This window comes from Vipera ursinii, assembly GCF_947247035.1.
Source record: "Vipera ursinii genome assembly, chromosome: 12".
In the NCBI taxonomy this organism is placed as follows: domain Eukaryota; kingdom Metazoa; phylum Chordata; class Lepidosauria; order Squamata; family Viperidae; genus Vipera; species Vipera ursinii.
The window spans coordinates 8,420,152-8,440,110 of record NC_139525.1 but is presented as its reverse complement, the minus strand read 5'-3'; the positions used below and the strand labels follow the sequence as shown (position 1 = coordinate 8,440,110).

At 46.2% G+C, this 19,959-nt stretch overlaps 2 protein-coding genes across 4 annotated transcripts in view; one reads left to right on the top strand and one right to left on the bottom strand.

Annotated features, from left to right (window-relative positions):
• Positions 1–12,014, bottom strand: part of CSTF2 (cleavage stimulation factor subunit 2) — a 15,008-nt gene extending 2,994 nt beyond the window's left edge. The window contains exons 1-12 of one of the 3 annotated variants that reach the window (XM_083372022.1): positions 11,892–12,014; positions 10,762–10,840; positions 9,974–10,143; positions 9,734–9,870; positions 8,773–8,892; positions 8,493–8,660; positions 7,179–7,302; positions 6,153–6,197; positions 1,668–1,809; positions 712–866; positions 124–138; positions 1–93 (exon numbers count right to left, since the gene is read on the bottom strand). The exon at positions 1–93 is cut by the window's left edge and continues 431 nt beyond it. In XM_083372022.1, coding sequence (XP_083228148.1) covers positions 1–93; positions 124–138; positions 712–866; positions 1,668–1,809; positions 6,153–6,197; positions 7,179–7,302; positions 8,493–8,660; positions 8,773–8,892; positions 9,734–9,870; positions 9,974–10,143; positions 10,762–10,840; positions 11,892–11,949 — 1,306 coding nt within the window. In that variant the 5' untranslated portion in view covers positions 11,950–12,014. Of the gene's footprint in view, positions 139–711; positions 867–1,667; positions 1,810–6,152; positions 6,198–7,178; positions 7,303–8,492; positions 8,661–8,772; positions 8,893–9,733; positions 9,871–9,973; positions 10,144–10,761; positions 10,841–11,891 lie in introns of all 3 variants that reach the window. The other 2 variants (XM_083372021.1, XM_083372023.1) reach the window with 2 other exon arrangements.
• Positions 12,015–12,136: 122 nt separating this feature from the next.
• Positions 12,137–17,854, top strand: TRMT12 (tRNA methyltransferase 12 homolog). Its single transcript, XM_083372377.1, has 7 exons — positions 12,137–12,220; positions 13,172–13,340; positions 13,830–14,028; positions 15,267–15,417; positions 16,107–16,216; positions 16,579–16,736; positions 16,860–17,854. Exons 1-7 carry the CDS (start codon positions 12,147–12,149, stop codon positions 17,307–17,309), a joined length of 1,311 nt encoding a protein of 436 aa, XP_083228503.1. The 5' UTR covers positions 12,137–12,146; the 3' UTR covers positions 17,310–17,854.
• The last annotated feature ends 2,105 nt before the right edge of the window (positions 17,855–19,959 follow it).

Genomic DNA, 19,959 nt, shown 5'->3' with positions numbered 1-19,959 from the left:
CTCTAGGTTCCATGCCCCTCGCATCCATCACTCTGGGTTCCATGCCTCTCGGCTCCATGCCCCGGCCATCCATCACCCTGGGCTCCATGCCCCGGCCATCCATCACTCTGGGCTCCATGCCCCTCGGGTCTCTTCCACCTACATAAAAGAAGGGAGGTGTTTCTTACACAAGTTCGACTGTACACGTCAAGAGGCAACAACTAGGAGCTCCCCGCTCCAGCAGAGCCAGGCAGGAGTTTCAAAAGGCTTGCAGCCCCATCGCGTTGGGAATAAAGCCTGCAGCTGTAAAACCAGGTTTTTGTTCTGACCATCCAACCCTGCCTTTTGTTTCAGCTTACGATGGTACAGTTGAGTTGGCTGAACTGCTTATATATTTTTGCATCTGCTAGAACAGGGGTCTCCCACCTTGGCCACTTTAAAGACTTGTGGACTTCAACTCCCAGAATTCCTCAGCCAGCCAAGCTTAAAGTGGCCAAGGCTGGAGACCTCTGTGCTAGAACAACACGGTGGAAATCGGTGGGCCAGACGTTGCCACTACTGACTGTGCAGCTTGGAATGACCACTCGGCAACGTCTGTAAGGCCACAGGCTCCGAAAAGTCTTCCTACATCATCCAGAATCTTGACCTCATCATTCTTCTCCTGTCCTACTGAATGGGTTGGGACAGGTTCCGCCTGCATCAACCCCTTCGTGCTGCCCACCTCCCTTTTACCTCGGCCATCCATCAAGGGCCCGCGCGGTTCTCCCATCAGGGGGCGTGGCTCTCCCATTGGTCCGCCTCTCATTTCATGGGGGGGCAGCCCACGACTGTCGTGTGCGGGCATGTGGTGCATTGGTGGCCCCTGGTGCGGTGGCCCGAGGTAACCTCTGCGGAAAAGGCGAGGAGGGAAGAAAGGAGACATCAGGCACCGGGTTAAAGCTCTGGAGAAGCTCTCACCTCAGTAAATAAAGGGGCTCTGTTTGATCGGTAACCCAAGCCTGATTCTGGCTTGTTTGATGAACCAAGTTAGGACGCAATCGGGGCTCCGTTTTATGGTGCAAGAACAGTCAGTATGAGTCTACAGAAGAGACTGCTGCCTGCAGGAACTCCTAAGTAAGTACAAGGTTGCAGGAGGGATGCAAAGAATTGGAACCAAGCTCCTGTTTGCTCTCTACAGTCAAACGGGGTGTGTGTGTGTGTGTGTGTGTGTGTGTTTGTTGTTTAATGGAAACAAAGACTGCTTTGCTTGCAACCCCTAATTCTCCCGTTGCTGAAACCAGCCTGCTTTCCGGTCCCTTGGAAGGTAAAGGTTCCCCCGCACATGCGTGCTAGTCGTTTCCGACTCTAGGGGCCGGTGCTCAGTTTCAAAGCCGAAGAGCCAGCGCTTGTCCGAGGACGTCTCCGTGGTCATGTGGCCGGCATGACTAGACGCCAAAGGCGCACGGAGCGCTGTTACCTTCCCACCGTAGTGGTCCCTATTTTTCTACTTGCATTTTTACGTGCTTTTGAACTGCTAGGTTGGCAGAAGCTGGGACGAGTAACAGTTACTCACTGTTACGCGGCACTCGGGATTCGACCCACCAAACTGTCGACCATCTGATCGACAAGCTCAGCGTCCTAACCCACTGAGCCACCGCGTCCCTTGGAAGAGGACCCCCTACATACAGCCTCCGTTCCCACCTGCCTACCTGGGCTCCACGTCTCCAGTGACCGACAGCAACGTGCCTCCCCGCGGGTCATTGGGGGCATCTCCCAGAAGGCCTCGGGGGGGTGGCCCACTAGCTGGCATTGGCCCCCGGTGCATAGGGGCTCGTGGGTCTGGCATAGGAACTGTCGAGGAAGCAGAAAGAGGGCTTTGAGGGTCAGGAAGAGAAACCGTGTATAAATCGTACGGTTCGGCAGTTTTTGAACTGAGGCGCTTCTCCTTCATGTACTCTTTAGATAGGAGGAAGCCTGCCGTGGGCTGAAGGCCTGCGGAGGTTATGAATTGCCTCCATACAGACTACCTTGTGCCTGCGCTCTCTTCCCTAATCACACATATTCTGCCTTGTCGAGGAGGAGCAGACTCGGGACAAGCACGCTTCACACGCTCGTAAAAAGTCCAGCTTGTTTTGATACAATCCTATCTGTTCTGAACAGCACAAGGGCAAAAGATTTTAATTAGTTCCTCCTGGCACTTATTATAATGTATTCATGTGCCCAATTAAAAGGGATCAAGCTCCTGCTCCCATGCGTTTTAAATGGCACGTACACCTGTGTACGCTTCTTCGCTTGACCCTTAAGATAACTCCTGTTCAGTCAATAAAAAAAATCATTCCAAGTAAATTCAAGGATCGTGTACTCCAGCCTCGCATTATTTCTACCGAACTGCTGAGACGCTGGCGAAGTGTAATCCAATTAATAAAAGAAAACACATGTGCCCACCCCCCCCCAGAGGAGCTTCTAATCTAAATCCGTGCTTCTTAAAACTCGGCAATTTTTAAGATGTGCAGACTTTAACTCATGCTGTGTAGGGAATTCTGGGAGATGGAAGTCCACGCGTCTTAAAAGTTGCCACGATTGAGAAACATCTCAGCGGGTAACAAGGATGGGGAGACCAACCAGCTTATTGCTAACGGGGATGGGGAGATCAAGAGCAAAGGGGAGAGAAGGAGAGAGCACGGTTGAAGAACAAAGAAAGATGCACAAACTAGGTGAAGAATACTTAGGATGGTTTCAAAAGAGTTTGGTACCCTAATGATAGGTCAGCACAAAATATTCATCGGACGCCACCCCTCTTTCTGCTAGCACTAGGTGGAGACTTCCCCCTGCCCCATAGTTAGAGTTACAGATGCCATCTGTTTCATCCCAGACGTAAAGCCACACCTGCTGCTTCATTTGTAGCTCTACCTAAGGGGGGGGTATACACGTTTGGGTGTGCGCACGAGCCTTGCCCCTCCTTTGCAGGGCGCCACAAGCAAGAGGAGGCCAATGGCAGCTACTGGTACCTTGAACGCGCTCAATAGAGGCAGACCTGGCAGGTCCCACGGGAGAGAGCTGCAGGTTTCCTGGCCGGGTAGCAGGAAGAGAGGGAGAAAGAGCCGTCACATCAACAGGAGAGGCGCCCGCCACACGCATGCACACGCCCGGCTAGAACATGTCCTGTGGTATCTCTCTGGAGAGACATGAGCCTTTGAAGGCAACCCCTTAACACCAGGGTCTAATACAGGGGTCTCCAAACTTGGCCACTTTGAAGACTTGTGGACTTCAGCTCCCAGAATTCCTCGGCCAGCTATGCTTGGAGACCCCTGCATTAGACCGCTGTATAAGGGGGCTGCCATCAAAGGCTCGCCTCTCTCCATGTCGGCTGGGGAATTCTGGGAGCTGAAGTCCACAAGTCTTAAAGGGGCCAAGTCTGGAGACCCCTGGCCTAATAGGAGGTATTAGGTGACTGCCAGGTAGAGTCTAAGGAAGCAGGGATGGAGGGATGGGAAAAGCTGCTGTTGAAAAGTGCTGGGTGGGTTTCTAACGGATCCTCTTCTTTTAGGAAAGGAGAAATTCAGGGCTTGTTGGTACTTTTAAGACCAACAGGAACGATCAGTCCTCTGGCACAATTAAAAATTATAGTTTGACCCAGAAAGCCCTAAGAATCTAGTAACCGGGATCTCAACAATGGCCTACTCACATGCAAACCTGCCAGAGACTCAGGTCTACTTTTGTCCAGGTGCCTCCCAGTTTTTAGAGCTAAGACATTAAGTTCTTCCCCCCAGCAACAGGTTGCCTGTGTTCCATGATGGCTTTTAATCTCCGGGGAATATTTTATTTCTGGTTTCAAATGCCATTTTGCAATGGAAGAACATTTCAAGGCACTTACTATCCAGGTTTTTAATGCTTTGTAAGCTGATTTGTAAGAGCGATACAGGGGGGAAATTCAGTGTCGCCTGGCATGGCTGACAACAACTTTCACACATCACAGTAAGCCCTCGTTTTGTCCAGGTTTTTGCTATTTAAGCACTGAGCCATGAACAATGAATGATTAACCACAAAGGCTAATTCAATTTAGAGCCCACTAACCCAAAGCTAGACAAACCAGGTTACTACATCATGCAATGCGTAAACCCAAGCAATGACTGGGGGAAAAAAAAAGACCTAAATTTAGGCAAAATTTATTTTTATTGATTGATTTGATTTTTATGGCTGCCTAAGGTAGCATGATGGTAAACTGGTATGGAAAGCCAAAATCATGTCTGCAAGATTCATGGCCAGGCTAAGGGGGAATGTGATCTGTCTCCATTTCTGGAAGAACAAAGTACTTTCAATTTTAAGTACTTGGCCATTTTAATTTTAGAGACACTGCAGACGCGCATCTCAAAGCATAGCGCAACATTGGAGGAGAAGGAGCAAAAAAAACAGAGGGGAAGAAGGCTTCTCTTTTCCACCCAGTCATTAAGGTAAACCAGATGAATTCAAGAGAATACTGCAATTTGTCCCAGGGATAGGACTGGAAAGAAAATTAAGAAAATAAATATACTGAAACACACCACCTTCTGATAGTTATTTACATCACAGCTAGTAAGCTGCTGGGACATTTGGCAGCCTGGAAGCGATCAGAGCTTGGGGCTAAAAAAAAAATGGGATTTTGCCTAACCCAACAAGGGAGTTCTTTAAGGGCTTTGGGAAAAGAATTAGAATTAGAATTTATTAAATTTATATGCCGCCCTTCTCCCTAAGGACTCAGGGCGGCTCACAACAATAAAAATTAAGAGACATAAAATACAAAAATTAAAAAAGAATTAAACAATGAATATAAGAAATATGGGACAATTTACACAATAAAACCAAATTAAAAACCATGGTCAGTCCAGGCCCGCTTGTTGGAACAACCATGTCTTCAGGTCACGGTGGAAGGATCGAAGGTCAGGGGCCGTCCGCAGCTCATTCCAGAGGGTCGGCGCGCCCACAGAGAAGGCTCTCCCCCTGGGGGTCGCCGGCCGGCATTGCCTGGCCGACGGCACCCTGAGGAGGCCGACTCTGTGGGAGCAAACTGGGCGATGGGAGGTTGACATTGGCAGCAGATGGTCTCGCAAGTACCCTGGGCCTAAGCCATGTAGGGCTTTAAAGGTAATTACCAGCACCTTGAATCGCACCCGGAGGGCAACCGGAAGCCAATGCAGTTCGCACAGGAGAGGTGTAACATGGGAGTATCTCGATACTCCCATAAGCACCCACGCGGCCGCATTTTGCACCAGCTGAAGCCTCCGGGTGCACTTCAAGGGCAGCCCCCATGTAGAGAGCATGGTGGGGAGGGGGGGGGACAGAAGTAATGTAACATTTGAATGCAAAAGGTGGAATAACACGCAGGGATGTTTCCAGTCATACACCTCGTTGGCCTCCATCACCAGAACAAAGCAAGCCCCGTTTCTTTGTGCAAAGAAAATGTAAGTCCAAAAAACAAAACAAGAAAAGCATCTCAAAAAAAGTGGGCGGCAGCACCCTCTGCTGGCTAAACGAAAGAAAGCAGGCGCAACTCGGTTCGAGCACTAACCCACGGGGGGGGGGGGGGGGGCGCCTGGGAGAGTTCAACCAAGGGTGGCGTTCCCGTCTTCTGCATGCAAGTACCTGATGGAGCATTACTGGGGAAAGCATCGCTCTCATTGTCCACTAAGCGCAAAGAGAAACGGAGGGACAGAGTTACAGAAATCCTGGCAGAGCTACACGATTGCCGCGAGCGAGTCGGAAAACGTTGTGGCGGGCAATTGTTTTGACAGCCGGGAGACGCACAGTACACTTCTAGGAGGGTTAAGTGTAAGTGTGTGTGTGTGTGTGTGCTGATGCAAAGCGGACGGAGCTGCATCATGCAAACGGGTGGGGCTGGGGGATGCTGAATTCCCCGATATGGATTTCTTTTTTTAAAAAAAGCTGCATGGTCTATTTAGAGGGCTTATGCTGCCTGTTTTCATGCACTTCCAACTTCACAATAGGATGAAATCCTGATCTGCTCACACGGAACCGGAGGGAGCTTCAGGGCTGCATAAAAAGGATTACGGGGCTGCAAATGTATTGCACCCTGCTTGTAAGAAACTCCCGGTACAGAGTCCCCTCTCAATTCAAATCTGTCACTGTCCCGAGCTGGTAAGATTTCAGTCTCCTAGAGATCTGTGCTCCAACCAACCAAGGGGGAATGGTGGGTTTACCTTGTCCGCGTTCCAAGATCATCGGGCTGCTCCCTGGCATGCTACCTGCAGGAGAACATTTGCGGAAACGTTCAGGGAGATGAATTAGTGAAAATGGGAAAAGCTTGGGAGCTAAGCTGGCCAGCTTAAATCATCCAGATCAGAATTTCCAAAGCGTTTTTCAAATCGAAGGAAGCGATAACATCATGTCAACTAGATGTTTTTTTGAAAAGGAACTGTTCATTAGCAGCCCAAACAGGGAGAACACAATACAGGCCTGATTTTCGTATCATTGTGATCGAAGAGGAAATGTGTTCAACTTAGGGGGCCTCAGAAACCAAAGATGAGCAAAACTTAATGTTTAACTGTTGATGCTCACTTTGCTTTGCTTCCGCTCAAGACAAGGGGCTCAAACCAACGACTGGTATGGCACAATGCCGTTGCTTGGGAAATTTTACTTATTGGCCACTTCGGAGTGGAAAAAAATTAACCAGCAGTTTTCACCGAAATATTATTTACAGAATGATATAAAAAAATAAATTGCCATCCAACATAAATCCATTGCTTCATGTATACATTATCCATCTTCTTGTCTAAATTATCTAGTTCAAATGACAAAAGTTTACCTAGGTCAGGGGTAGGGGAGGTTTGCCTCTTTTATGACTTGTGGACTTCAACTCCCAGAATTCCTGAGTCAGCATGGCTGGTTCAGGAATTCTGGATATCGAAATCCAAGAGTCATCAAAGAGCCAGGCTTCCCTACCTCTGACCTAGATGAACACCCAGGGAAATTTCGTGGACTTGCTCCCAATTAACTGCATATAGGACTGCAGCTTTAAATGTTTAATGGGGCAATTCAATACAAATTTAAGCATGACTAAATATGAATTCAAGAGCTAACTCCCAAGTAGGCAGGATTAAACCAAGTTTGGCTACGTTTCTCCTGCTTATTTTATGTCGCCAATGTGTTCTGACTCCAATCATGCTTGATTCTGCCCCGAGAGCTGTGAAATAGGCTAGGAAAGAACAACGTATTGACCCACTCACCTCCTGGAGCCATGGGCCCAGGGCCAGGTCCGGGCACTGAAGCTGGCATCTGCCCTGGAGCAGGTACTCCTCCTTGCATGGGGGGCTGCATCAGAGGAGCAGCTCCATTGACATGCATCCCGCCCTACTCAAGAGAAAGAAAAAGCACAATGAGGTTTCAGAGATTTCTGCAGAGTTGGCTAACTTGAAACTGGACACGCCAGATGGGAGACTGACCCTTGCACCCGTCAAAAACTAACAAAATCCCTGGTTAGGGAAATAATGCCAGCTTTGTGACGTGCCAGTTGTCAGTAATTAATGAGATATTTTTTGTGCAGTGTCCTACAAATCCTTGCTATCTAACAGGATACCAACCATGTAGAATAATTGTCTTGGTACAGCTTGGTCAAAGTTTCACCGAATGACACACTTGAGAAATGACAAGTTTGGGGCACCAACTCACATTAATATTTCCGCAAAGAAAAGATCCAACAAATTAAAATAATAATCAGCCTTCCCTAGCAGGGCCCAATTCCAGGCACCCTATGCCCAGCTGTGACTTTATCCATTCCTTAGTTAACTCTGGACGTTTTAGCTTTTTGTAGCAAAACCAGAGAAAGAATCTTGCAGGCCCTTAAAAATGAATGAATTTAGGAACTGCAATCCAGCTAGTTTGCTGATTATGTTGCTGATGTGCTGATCGCTTTCCCGTCTATTTTAATTTGCTTACCATTAGTGGGCTAGTAGTTTTATAATTACTGATTTTATAAGGTGGTTATTACTGTATCATTTTACTACTTTAGAAATAATTTTAGCAATACCTAAAAACAGAAAGAAGAGATATGGCCAACGAATATCTGCAGATCACAATATATAAAGATAAAGGTAAAGGTTCCCCCGCACATGTGTGCTAGTCGTTTCCAACTCTAGGGGCCGGTGCTCATCTCTGTTTCAAAGCTGAAGAGCCAGCGCTTGTCCGAGGACGTCTCCGTGGTCATGTGGCCGGCATGACTAGACGCCAATGGCGCACGGAGCGGTGTTACCTTCCCACCGTAGTGGTCCCTATTTTTCTACTTGCATTTTTACGTGCTTTCGAACTGCTAGGTTGGCAGAAGCCGGGACGAGTAACAGGCGCTCACTCTGTTACGCAGCACTCGGGATTCGACCCGCCAAACTGCCGACCATCTGATCGACAAGCTCAGCGTCCTAACCCACTGAGCCACCGCGTTCCTATAGATCACAATATACCCCTAAATTAATACATGCTCTTTCAACCTGAAAAGATATGCAACACAGACCGAAGGAAAAGATTCAGCTCAAAAAAGAGCTGCTTACAATTGGTTGTGGCTGAGAAGAAGGGACGTTCGGCTGGTTCATCTGAGCATTTGGCCCAGGTCCTGGCCCGGGACCGGCTCCTGGCCCGGGACCAGGGCCCTGCCCTGGCCCTGGCTGTGCATTTCCAGGAATCAGAGATGGGACGCTGGTTTGGCGATGAAGAATTTTCTGGATGACAGAAGAGAGAAAAATAAAATACGCCTCTCTCAAGATAACAGGCATATGTTCAAGGCACGTGGCTCCGCCTCTTATCCCAAGACCGCAAAGGTGACCAACGTACCAGCGCAATCTCTGGGTCAACAATACGCATCACCACTTGGGCCTGCAGCAAGGCGTAGGCGAGCTGAGGATTCTGCAAGAGCATACTCCGTGCCTCCTGAGGACTGTTCTGGACACACAACTGGGGGGAAAAAACGGAAAAGAGGAGACTCTAGAACACGAGGAACAACTGACCTGTCATCTTTCAATCACCTTTGAAGCTTTTCTCCACAGCTCAATATTCAAAAAGCCATTTCTACTGATATCTCCAGTACTTCCGTTTCTTACACACTGCATTCCCTACGGGAGAAGGAACCATTCCCTGTGGGACAGGTAGGATATATGCTCAGCAACCACAAGGTGTTAAGAATGCCCATTTGAAAAACAACTTCCCCCAATGTGATCTCTGCTCCCTCCTACCCCTCCACCTCGGGCCCCCAGGTTGGGGAAAGTTGCTTCAGAAAGTCTGAAGTGATTCCTAACCCTAACCTTCCCCCCCCAAAAAAAGATCAATTAGGTACAAGGTGAGCATACTTTTTATCTAGAAACCCAAAAGCCTATCAGTATTAATGGGTTGAGAATAACCTGATCTGGTATAAAACAGTCTTTGGTTCCGCAAGGAACCCGTTCAGGTTATGAGCTCTTTTTCTGCCCCTGATGGGACTCGTTCCTTCTTCCAATTCCCACATGCTTTTCTACTGCATCCAACGTGTTGCCCTGCACTTCCAGCTAACTACTCTACTTCTGTAGAGAGAGAATTCTCCAGCTTCCAACACCTGCTAATTTAAGGTTACATTTCCTCCCCTTTGCAAAAAGAGATGGAAATACTTCTATTAAATAGACGGGCAGAAGACAGGAGATTTCCGACTTGCAACCCAAGGTCAACCTGGCTTCTAGGAAAGGATCTTCCCTCTCCTGCAACTGACAAGACAATCAAGCAACCCTCCCCTCCTCCATGATCTCTGGCTGGCTGGCCCTCCAACCTTCATTTGCTTCATCAGTTCAAACATCTGCTCAGGAGGCAGGCTGGCCACTGCTCTGCTAATGGACTCAGGAGCATCTTCGGGGTTTACAGGGTCTCCATAGGGTGACTCTATGATGGGGGCACCAGTGCCCAGGCCTAGCAGAGAAATAAAGGGAAACCTTAGGGGCCAGAGGTCATCCGTGCTGTAAAATGTCACACTCCTCCCTCTCTAATCCTTCTGATGGGCCTTCAGACTCACTCTTCAGTTCCTCCTTGTTCTTCTCACTGGCTGCATTGTCCACCCGAAGCGCTCTTCCGCTAAATTCTCGGCCATTGAGATTCCGCATGGCACTGAGGGCGGTTTCTTGATCTTGATACTCACAAAAGCCATAGCCTTTTGGTTTGCCCGTCTCTCTGTCATATACCAATCTGGTTGGCAGACCAGAGAAAACCAAGAGAGTTATGCCCAAGAAGAGAAGTGAGACACCGGGGGTGGGGTGAGGGAAGAGGGGCAGTGGGGGAGAAAGAGAGAGAGAGGGAGAGATGGAGACGGGGTGCTGCTAATGAGAACATTAGAATTAAAACTAATTGATGACCCCATCCCACAAAGGAAACTATTTCTAAGCCAGAGTAGGATCTCTCCAAATGTTGCTGTAGAGGGGTAGCTAATGGTGAAGGACACTGGAAATAGCAATTCACCACTGCTACCTGTATTTGGAGAGCCCAGCACTCCCATCTCTTTAACATATTGTATATTTTGAATTGCAGTGGTTTTCCAGAGTAATGGAGGCTCCAGCATGATCCATCTGAGATATCTGAAGGATGCCAAGTTGGGGATGAGTGATCTAGGCTCTCAGACAGAGGCCTTTCTCATTGGTTAAATGATTTTAATCAAGATTTCAAGAATGGAAACTGTGGTCCAATACATGCACTCTGGTTATTCTTCATAAAGACCTCATCTTCTGCCCCTTCTCTGCGCAATTTCTAAATCCTCCAGGCCTAAGAATGAACCAGTTCTCAGGGAATTCTAAAAGGGAAGCGCCTCACCGGAAACTGACAACAGGTCCAACCTCTGAGAAGATATCTTTTAGCTGTTCCTCTGTGGCCTCATAAGGGATATTTCCCACTACAAGAGAAAGACAGGAGCAGGTCATCAATATCTGTGGGCATATCTGCAATTAGGCAGACACCTTTTCAGGTACAGCCCAGACTGAAATAATCTTACAGCAGACATTTTTTTAAAAAAATAAAATACAGGGGCCCCTAAGCAAACAATAATACATCACCCCCAGGCATGATACCAAGTCCAGTTAAAGTGGCATTTGTTACTGTGGCTAAATTATGCCGTTGCATTATAAAAACCTACGTAGAAGTGGAAAAATATTGTCGAAGACAGGAATTTCTCTACAGAGACTTTGGGGATTCAATTTACATTAGAAAGAGTGAAATGCCAACATTACAACATTGCCCAGGCCTATACAGTATGCAGAAGAAATGAAAAAAACAACAACCCAGATTTAAAGTGTTTTAAGACCAATTCGCTTCAATAATTACAGAAGACCATAAACATATACATTTCATAGACAGATAATATATATGAAATCTGATTTAAAAATAATACACCGATGTGCGCAATTTTAAGAGATGTTAAAGTTGCATGCATTTTTTGTTGTTAGCTGCCCTGAGTCCTTCGGGAGATAGGGCGGGATATAAATCCCATTAATAAATGAATAAATAAATTTCTCCCCCTCCCCAAAAAAAGAGCGTGCAAAACATTTCAAGTGCTAATGCCTGGGAATGATGGGAACTGGAGTTTATGCACTTCCAGGCAGCCAGGCATCCCCCACAAAACTAGCCAGAGAGTCCAGGGTCCCACGGAGGGGACTACATCTCCCATGCCCCCTCGATATTATATTTCAAGGTTAGTGTAATTATTTTAATTGTTTTTAATTTTTGTAACTTGTTGCATTGTTTTTTTTAAAAAAACCTTGTGAACCGCCCTGAGTCCTACGGGAGAAGGGCGGTATATAAGTTTAATAAAATTAAATTAAATTAAATAAGATAGCCCGGCTGGCGGTGATGGGGATTGTAGTCCCCATCGGGCGCGCCAAGGCGGCGTGGAGAGGAGGCTTTGCCGCCCCGGGGCGAGAGGGAGGCTGGCGGGAAGAGCACCTCACCGAAGACGGAGCGCAGAGACCGGTCCACCGCGGGGTCCCGCACCGACAAGCCCGCCATCTTCCTCCTCTCCGCCCACCGCGGGTTCCCCCTCCCCCCACCAAACAACTCACGACCTCGGCTTCCGGTCCGTCGCCGAAAGGCGCCGCCGCCAGCTTCGTTTTCGTTGGGTCCCACCTTTTTCTCCTTCCCCCCGGAAGCCTCGGCGTTCAAACGTGGGTTCCGTTTCCGCGCTGATTGTGTGGCGATTGCCGAAGATGGAGCCCGACGCTTCGTCCTCTGCCGGCACCGCGGCTCTCGTTGCCGAGGCTCAGTTTGCTCAGCTTTTGAGGTGTGAGGGCAGATTTGTAGGAAGGCAGCGCGTTGGGGTTTAGATGTAGGCAGGTCTTCTTCCCCTGATACCCAGTTCATTTCAACCTGGCCCCTAAATCTGTCTATATCTCTGTCTCTCATCTCTCAGTATCTATCTGTCATGTGTCTGTCATCTCTCTCTTATCTATCATCTATCTATATCTGTCATCGTCTGTTTGTCATATCTCTCCCTCCCTCTCTCTCTTATCTATATCATCTCTCATCTATCTATCTATCTATCTATCTATCTATCTATCTATCTATCTATCTATCATCTATTCTATCTATCTATCTATCTATCTATCATCTATCTATCTATCTATCTATCTATCTATCTATCTATCTATCATCTCATCTCTCACCTATATATCATCTATATCATCTATCTATCATCGTCTGACATCTATGTATCTCTATATTTCTATCTCTGTATCTCTATATCTATCTTATCTATCTGTCTATATCTATCTATCTATCTATCTATCTATCTATCTATCTATCTATCTATCTATCTATCTATCTTCTGTTTCTATCATTGTCTATCTTCTACTTCTATTTACTTCTGTCTATATTATCTTCTGTCTCTATCATTTGTTATCTATAATTGCCTGTCTTCTATTTCTATCCTTTCTGTATTTAATTATCTTCTCCCTCTCTTTTCCTATTTCAATCATATCTCTCTTCCTCTCTCATCTACCCACCTATATCTATTCTCTCCCTCCATCACTCCCAGCTTTCCTGCTTTGTAGCTATGCCATCAATAGATTTCTTGTTAAGTCTTGATGAATTCTCAAGTCCAGGCCACTTGTTGGTGAAGCCAGATTCATTTTCTCTTTGGTGCTGATTTCAATCTGCTATTCCATTTGGGACCTTTTCTGTAGCAAAGGCAATGACTTCTGTGGCCATCCTCATGAATTTATTGCCGTTACAGAAAACTCTTGAAGAAAGAAGGGATTTTCAACTCCTTTTATCGAGTGCAGAAACTTCCTGATGGGACTACGGCGTTGCCTATACTCAGTCAAAACTTCACACCGCAGCACCTACAGCAGCTGAAAGAGAGCATCCCACATGGAAAGACCTGCACTCTGACATGGATCCATGTAAGTCAAGCTCTTCTTGAGCTTGAGAAGTCATATTTTTTTGCCTAACACTAGACTTATCTCTGGAGCTGGAAATAAATATTGTCCCGTTTGCTTCTGATCATTCTTCCCCATTCTTCCTTGTTTTCTTCCAGCTTTTCTGCTTGCTTTACTTGGTAATGTTGGTTGAGCTTCTTTGATGTAGCCATGGGTCTGGGCTGGTACTGGTGCTGCCATTGGCTTAACTGTTCCAATATCACCAAAGAGCTGAGCTTGTGTAATGTAATGCTTTGGGAACCATCGGGGTTTTGATTAACACATTCAAAGTATTCTGCTTTTTAAAAAACCTTTTATCATAAGCACCGATACAGCTAGGATGTATACCTAAGATAATCAAGTTCGGAGAGCACCAAGGACCCCACACAGCTAAGATGTTTAGAGAGGATTCAGAAGTGAAGCAAGCTGTGTGTGTGTCACGGAGGAAACTAACCATTTATTTTTCTTCCTTAGAATCCTATTCCTTCGAAAGCAGTTATGGTACGTTCACCTGTTCAGAAACTACACAGTGAGCTACAACACCTCATGTCAATCCATGGTGCTGTGTGGTCAGAAGAGTTAGAGAAAGATCTGCCACGGTCCTGGCAGAGGCATGGGGACCTTGTTCTTCTAAGCGAGGATTGCTTTAGAACAAAGCAGTGGAGAGAATTGGGTAAAGAGTCATTTACTGTGATGGGCAGCTATAGAAGTCAGTCAATCAAACAAACAAACAAATCACAAATATAATTTTACAATGGGGGATCCCTCTTCAGCAAAACCAGACTTTTATTCCTTATGCAAAATAAGTATTTTTGCAGAAAGGAACTGTGGGGAAATGCAAGATTAAAACAGCTAGAATGCAGTTCTATTAATTTGGGACTGAACAGTTTTTTCCCCTCTCCCATTATAAATATTAATTTCCTTTCCTTGTTAATGTTAGTATTTGTTATTTACATAGTAGTGACTTGGTGCTCAGGGTTTCCCCGAAGCTATGGCATGCTGGATCTTTACTGCATGGAATTTACATAATAAAAGAAATAGGAGGAAGAGATGGAGGCCTGGGGCAACAAGAGAAGCGGATGTGATAACTACAATTGCACACACATGGGCTGAATTACAATGATTGGGTTTCACAATTGCCCCAAGCCATGGTTTATTTAACCATAGTTTGCTGAATAAACCACAGTGGGCTAAATTGGGCTAAATTCTTACCACACATTAAACTAATGCGGAACAAACTATATTCAATACAGACAGTACATACGAACAAAGCAGATAATATGCAAATAGGTGATAGAAGTCAATCTGGACTGATCTTCCCAAAGGTAAACAGAGTTAGTACTTGGACGTGAGACCACGGTGAAATATAAGAACTGCCATCTGAAGATAATGTTACTCTTTATTCATCTGGTGATACGGTTTCTTTTAGAAACTTAACTGCTGTAATAAATATTACATGTTGAAGCTTAAACATATTACAAGAGACTCCTGGTTGCTTTTGGTGTAACTGAACAACATTGTAGTGAGAAATTATGTGCTCGCTGCCTTGGAAGAGAGAGGAAAATTCTCAGGGACGACTCACACCCTGGTCGGTATCTCTTTACTCTCCTACCATCGGGTAGGAGATATAGGAGTATAGCCAGCCGTACCAACAGGCTGAAAACAGCTTTTATCCATGGGCTGTTAGGCTCTTGAACGGGAAATAATTTTATAAACTTTATGCATGATTGACTTGCAAAGCCGATGTGTTGTGCAGTTAGCTCACATGGTGTAATAAGATGGAGGGTTTGTTGTCACTGTGAGTTGGGGTTGGGGGCACGAACGGAGGCTCAGCCAATCTCAATGTATACATGGTTGTACTTTGACAATAAAGGCTCGTTCATTCGTTCATTCATTCACTCTCTGTTCTAGGCCAAGAACTTTGGCAGGTGGTTGCTAGTGTTTTGGGGGCCCGGCGTTTAGCCAAACGGGGGCGAGTGCAGCCAGATGTGTTTCGCTCTCCTGCTGTGACCCTGCTGCTGGGTGAGGATGGTTGGGTTGAACAGGTGGACAATGGAATCAGGTAAGAGAGGAAAGGTTCTCCTTTACTCCTCTTTCACTTACACTGGAATCACACGAAAGATCCTAGACCAGTGGTAGGCAACCTTGGCTCTTTGATGACTCGTGGACTTCAACTCCCAGAATGGCTGGCTCAGGAAGTCTGGGAGTTGAAGTCCATGAGTCAGAAAAAAAACCCCTCCAAGGTTGCCCTAAGTTTAATTAAGAAAGTTGGTGGTGTTCACTAGTGCAATGAACAATAGTCTTAAATTGTAGGAAAGCAGATTCTGCTTGAAAGTTAAGATGGAAAAAGTCTTCACAGTAGAGTATTTTGACTGGAAATTAGCTAGATTTCCTGTAGTGGAGATCTTAAAGCAGATAACGCCTGTTCAAAGTGCCATGTTGTTTTTCCTATTCCTGTAGTTTTCATTTCCCATACTTTATGTGTCTTTTACTCTGGATATGAAGTTATCTGATTTCTGTTAGTCCCTTTGGGAATTCTGTTGCCGGACGGGACAGAAAGATCTCTAATAAGTTGATATGTTTCCAAAACGAGCAAAGATGAACATCTGCTTGGTTAATCTAGGCTGCCAATTTTTGCTTCCATCAGAGCCATGAGCCCTACTGGTTAGCAAAGCTTAGGCTTAGGCTTAGTATACGTCTTGGCAATTTAGGATGGGTACCGAGTCTCCTGCATCTGTGTTTTCTCCACAGATACAGCTTTGATGTGACCCAGTGCATGCTGTCTCCGGGAAACATTACTGAAAAGCTACGGATAGCCTCTATGTTATGCACAGGAGAAGTCGTGGTGGATCTTTATGCTGGTAAATATGCTTCGCTTCGATAACAGCAGAAACTCTTGAAATTCTAATTTGGGTACAAAGTGTTTCTGAACCTCGAGGATTCTTTGGAATGCCGAACCTGTGGGGCTGTTTGGACCAGTGAAAGAACAAGTGTGCGGGTTGGGTTTAAACGCATCTTGCTAAGCTGTGACAGGCAACAAGTATTGCGCAGTTGCTCCGATCAATTCTGTTTCTGCGGGATCTGCTATTAAGAACTGCTAGTGCTTGAGTGGTACAGATAAAAGGTGGAGGAATGCTTGTAAGCAGCAGTCTGTGTAAACAAAGCTTAGAGGGCTGTCAGTCAAGGATAATGTAACGACTGAGTGCATTTGTCTTCTTTTCAGGGATTGGCTATTTCACTCTCCCGTATTTAATTCATGCTGGCGCTGCCTTGGTCCATGCTTGTGAGTGGAACCCTCATGCCGTGGAAGCTCTACGGAGGAACCTGCATCTGAACGGCGTTCAGGATCGGTGCCACATTCACCAGGGGGATAATAGAAAGGTGAGTAGAAAAAGCCTCAAAATTGACCCTGAAACCTGGTTTGAGTAGAAACCAAGCTAGGAAGACAAACCAATGCTTTTGATTTGAGAAAGTGTTTCCTCTTCTCTCTCTCCTTGGCTGGAGGTGGAACTACGGGGTGTGGCTGACAGAGTAAACCTGGGACTGATCCCTACGTCGGAGGGAGGCTGGCCAGTCGCTTGCCAGGTCTTGAGAAAGGATGTGGGAGGGGTCCTTCACCTACACCAAAACGTGGAGACTTTTCCAGGAAAGGCACTTGAGTGGTCCCAGCAAGCGGAGCAGGGTCCCCGCCAAGCAACATCCCGTGGCCGAGAAAATCAAGTCGCTCTGGAGGACCACCATGTCCTCCAGAACGTCGGACAATCCTTCACAACTTCAGCCAAACAAGAATGGCAGCGCTGGGCAGAAGTCACGGCCACACGGATCCAGGATTTGCTTCAGGACCTGGACAGGAAACTCTGGAAAACCCAAATCTTGCATATTGAACATGTGAAATCGTACGCCCCACATGTAGACCATCTAGTCTTGGATCTAGATTGCCGGCCGCTTGAGTAGCGTATGGGGAATGTCTTCTCTGTGGCTCAGGGGATCTTGGAAGAAGCGGGGAATGGTACCGCATTCTGGATCTTCTTCATGAGCTGCTTCCCACTTTTTGAAACCGGAAGGTTGGTGGCCGGAAAGGTCACATAATTTCCGGATTTTGTGAATGCAATCAGAACTGTGATGAATCCTTGAACCCCGGCAGGGACGGAGAACATAGGTAGGCGATAGAAGTGATTTGGACAGCTAGTTGATGCCTGCTGGCTTCTGCAAAATAAGCCAATCCTTCCAGACTTCTTCCTGAGCTATACCATTTGCTGGAGGTTCTGCATCATACCGAGTAACTTTTTGCTACTGTAAATTCACACGGTTCTTTCCTACCATGTCTGCCAAATCATGGGAAAGATTACAAACCACGTAAGCTAAACCCAGCCGTTCGCACAAAAAAATTTGTCATCGCCACTGTTGGTTGAATAACCCAGAATAACTGTGTTCGTGCATTAAATTAAGCCGCAAACCGTTGTGTCCTGGCTGGATTCACGCAACAGCTAGGTAAAAACAAGTCCATGCTGGTTTAATTGGCCTCGCGCCACGAGATGAGTGGCATATAAATTTGATGCATAAATGAGAAGCCAGCCAGTGCGGTTTTTCAGTGAACAAAAAGAAGAATAGTCAGTGCAATAACTAACATGGTTTGATTCTAATTCCTTTTGTCATGTTGTGAACAAGGAAGACGATTGCATGGTAAAACTGATCTTTGGGGCAGCCTTAATCTGACTTTATCTCCCTCTGAGATAACAATAGAAGCAGTGAACACCTAGTTAGGGCGATGTCTATGTTTAGTTTAAAGGGTTGTGGTTCTATTTTTTTTTTTATTATCAGAGCTCAGCGCTAATGCCCAGGGAAAACGAAAAGTGAGTCATATTAGCTGGCTTTTTGTTTGCTCTGTAGGTTACCACCTCTATCACCTTTTCATACCAGGTTTGAACTAGAGCGCAATTAGATTACAAGCCTTCAGTTGCTGATATGCAAGAGGACAATAGTAGGACAGAAATACTGTGTGTTATTGAATTTTTGAGCAAAATATCAATGTCATTCATAGTAGTAACTGTTGAAGTCAGAAGTTACTCTTTTTTTGTTATTCCTTGCACTTCTTCCCTTTTTTCTCCCATTTCCTTCACACACACACACACACACACACACACACACACACACACACTCCTCCTCCCTCTGGTTATTATTCAATTTTTACAGAAGGTAAAATATAAAATATATACAGGACCAAAGATATGCACGAGGAGAATAAAGCTACTGTTTGTTTGCTTTCAAGCCATCAGCAAACCAATTATTCCACTTGTTTTATCTCCTAATGCAGGGCTTTTCAACCAGTGGTAGGGGTACCACCTGTGGTACATTGGCACCGGGCAGGTGGTACGCGACCATCCTAGAGAAGTGGTAGCGGGGGAGGGGAATGAGCTGAACCGGTGGCAGCACCGCACAAGCCTGAATGAGAGACGGCTGGAGCTGCAGGGCTGTCAGGGCTCAGCGGAAGCACCAGGATCAGCGCCAGGCTCCAGCTGGAGCTCGGCGCTGATCCTGGTGCTTCTGAGCCCAGAAGAAGCGCTGATCAGCTGGAAAGTTGCAGCATCTCCAGGGTCTTCTGATTTACATTCAGATGCTTGGCAACTGATTCATTTTTTCAGTGCCATTGTAACTTCGAACAGTCACTAAGCCAACTGTTGTAAGTCGAGGACTACCTGTACTTCATCACTTTTTTTTCTTTATCTTTTTTTGTTGGTTATCCAGTTTTTGACACCTTGCTAGGCGACTGGTGGTACTCGGATGTTGTCATATCCTAATAGTGGCCCAATGGGTGAAAAGGTTGAAAAGCCCTGTCCCAATGAGTGTGGTGTGGATTGCTAGAGAAACTCTAAACGTGTTTGTTTACCCCGCTTTTGGAGAAGAGCTTATCTTTGCATTTTGGAGCAGGTCAGCCCTGCTTCCTGTCCTACTCTGGAGCAAGCACTGCATTTGACAACGGCGGCGGGGCTGTTACTTGACCGTATAGCCCAGGGGGGGGGTGTCTTCAAACCTGGCCCTTTTGTGACTTGTGGACTTCAACTCCCAGAATTCTTCAGCCAGCATGTATTTCAAATATAATTACAGCTCTGGGATTAAAAACTATTTTTCAGCCTGTTTGTCTTTGTTTTTATTACCCTGTCCCGTTTGCCAGATGGTAACAGTTAAAAAAAAAAGAATGTCGGGAATGAGATGAGTCTTTAGAAGGAGGAGGAAGAAGAGGAGGAAAAGAAGGAAGAGGAGATGGAGGAGGAGGAGGAGGAGAAGGGAAAGAACAAGAAGAGGAAGAAAGAAGAAGAAAAGGGGGGAAGAAGAAGAATGCAGGCATCAGGAGGTCCTGCACCCCTGGTTGGGAACCCCTGCAGTAGTAGAGCTGGAAGGGACCTTGGAGGTCTTCTAGTCCAGCCCCACCCCTGAAGCAGGAGAAGAACTTACATCATCTCGGTATTTAATACAGTTACAGCTCTGGGATAAAAAACTATTTTTCAGCCTATTCGTCTTTGTTTTTTTATTACCCTCTTCTGTCTGCCAGATGGGAACAGTTCCAAAAAAAAAAGTGTTGGGAATGAGATGAGTCTTTGGAATC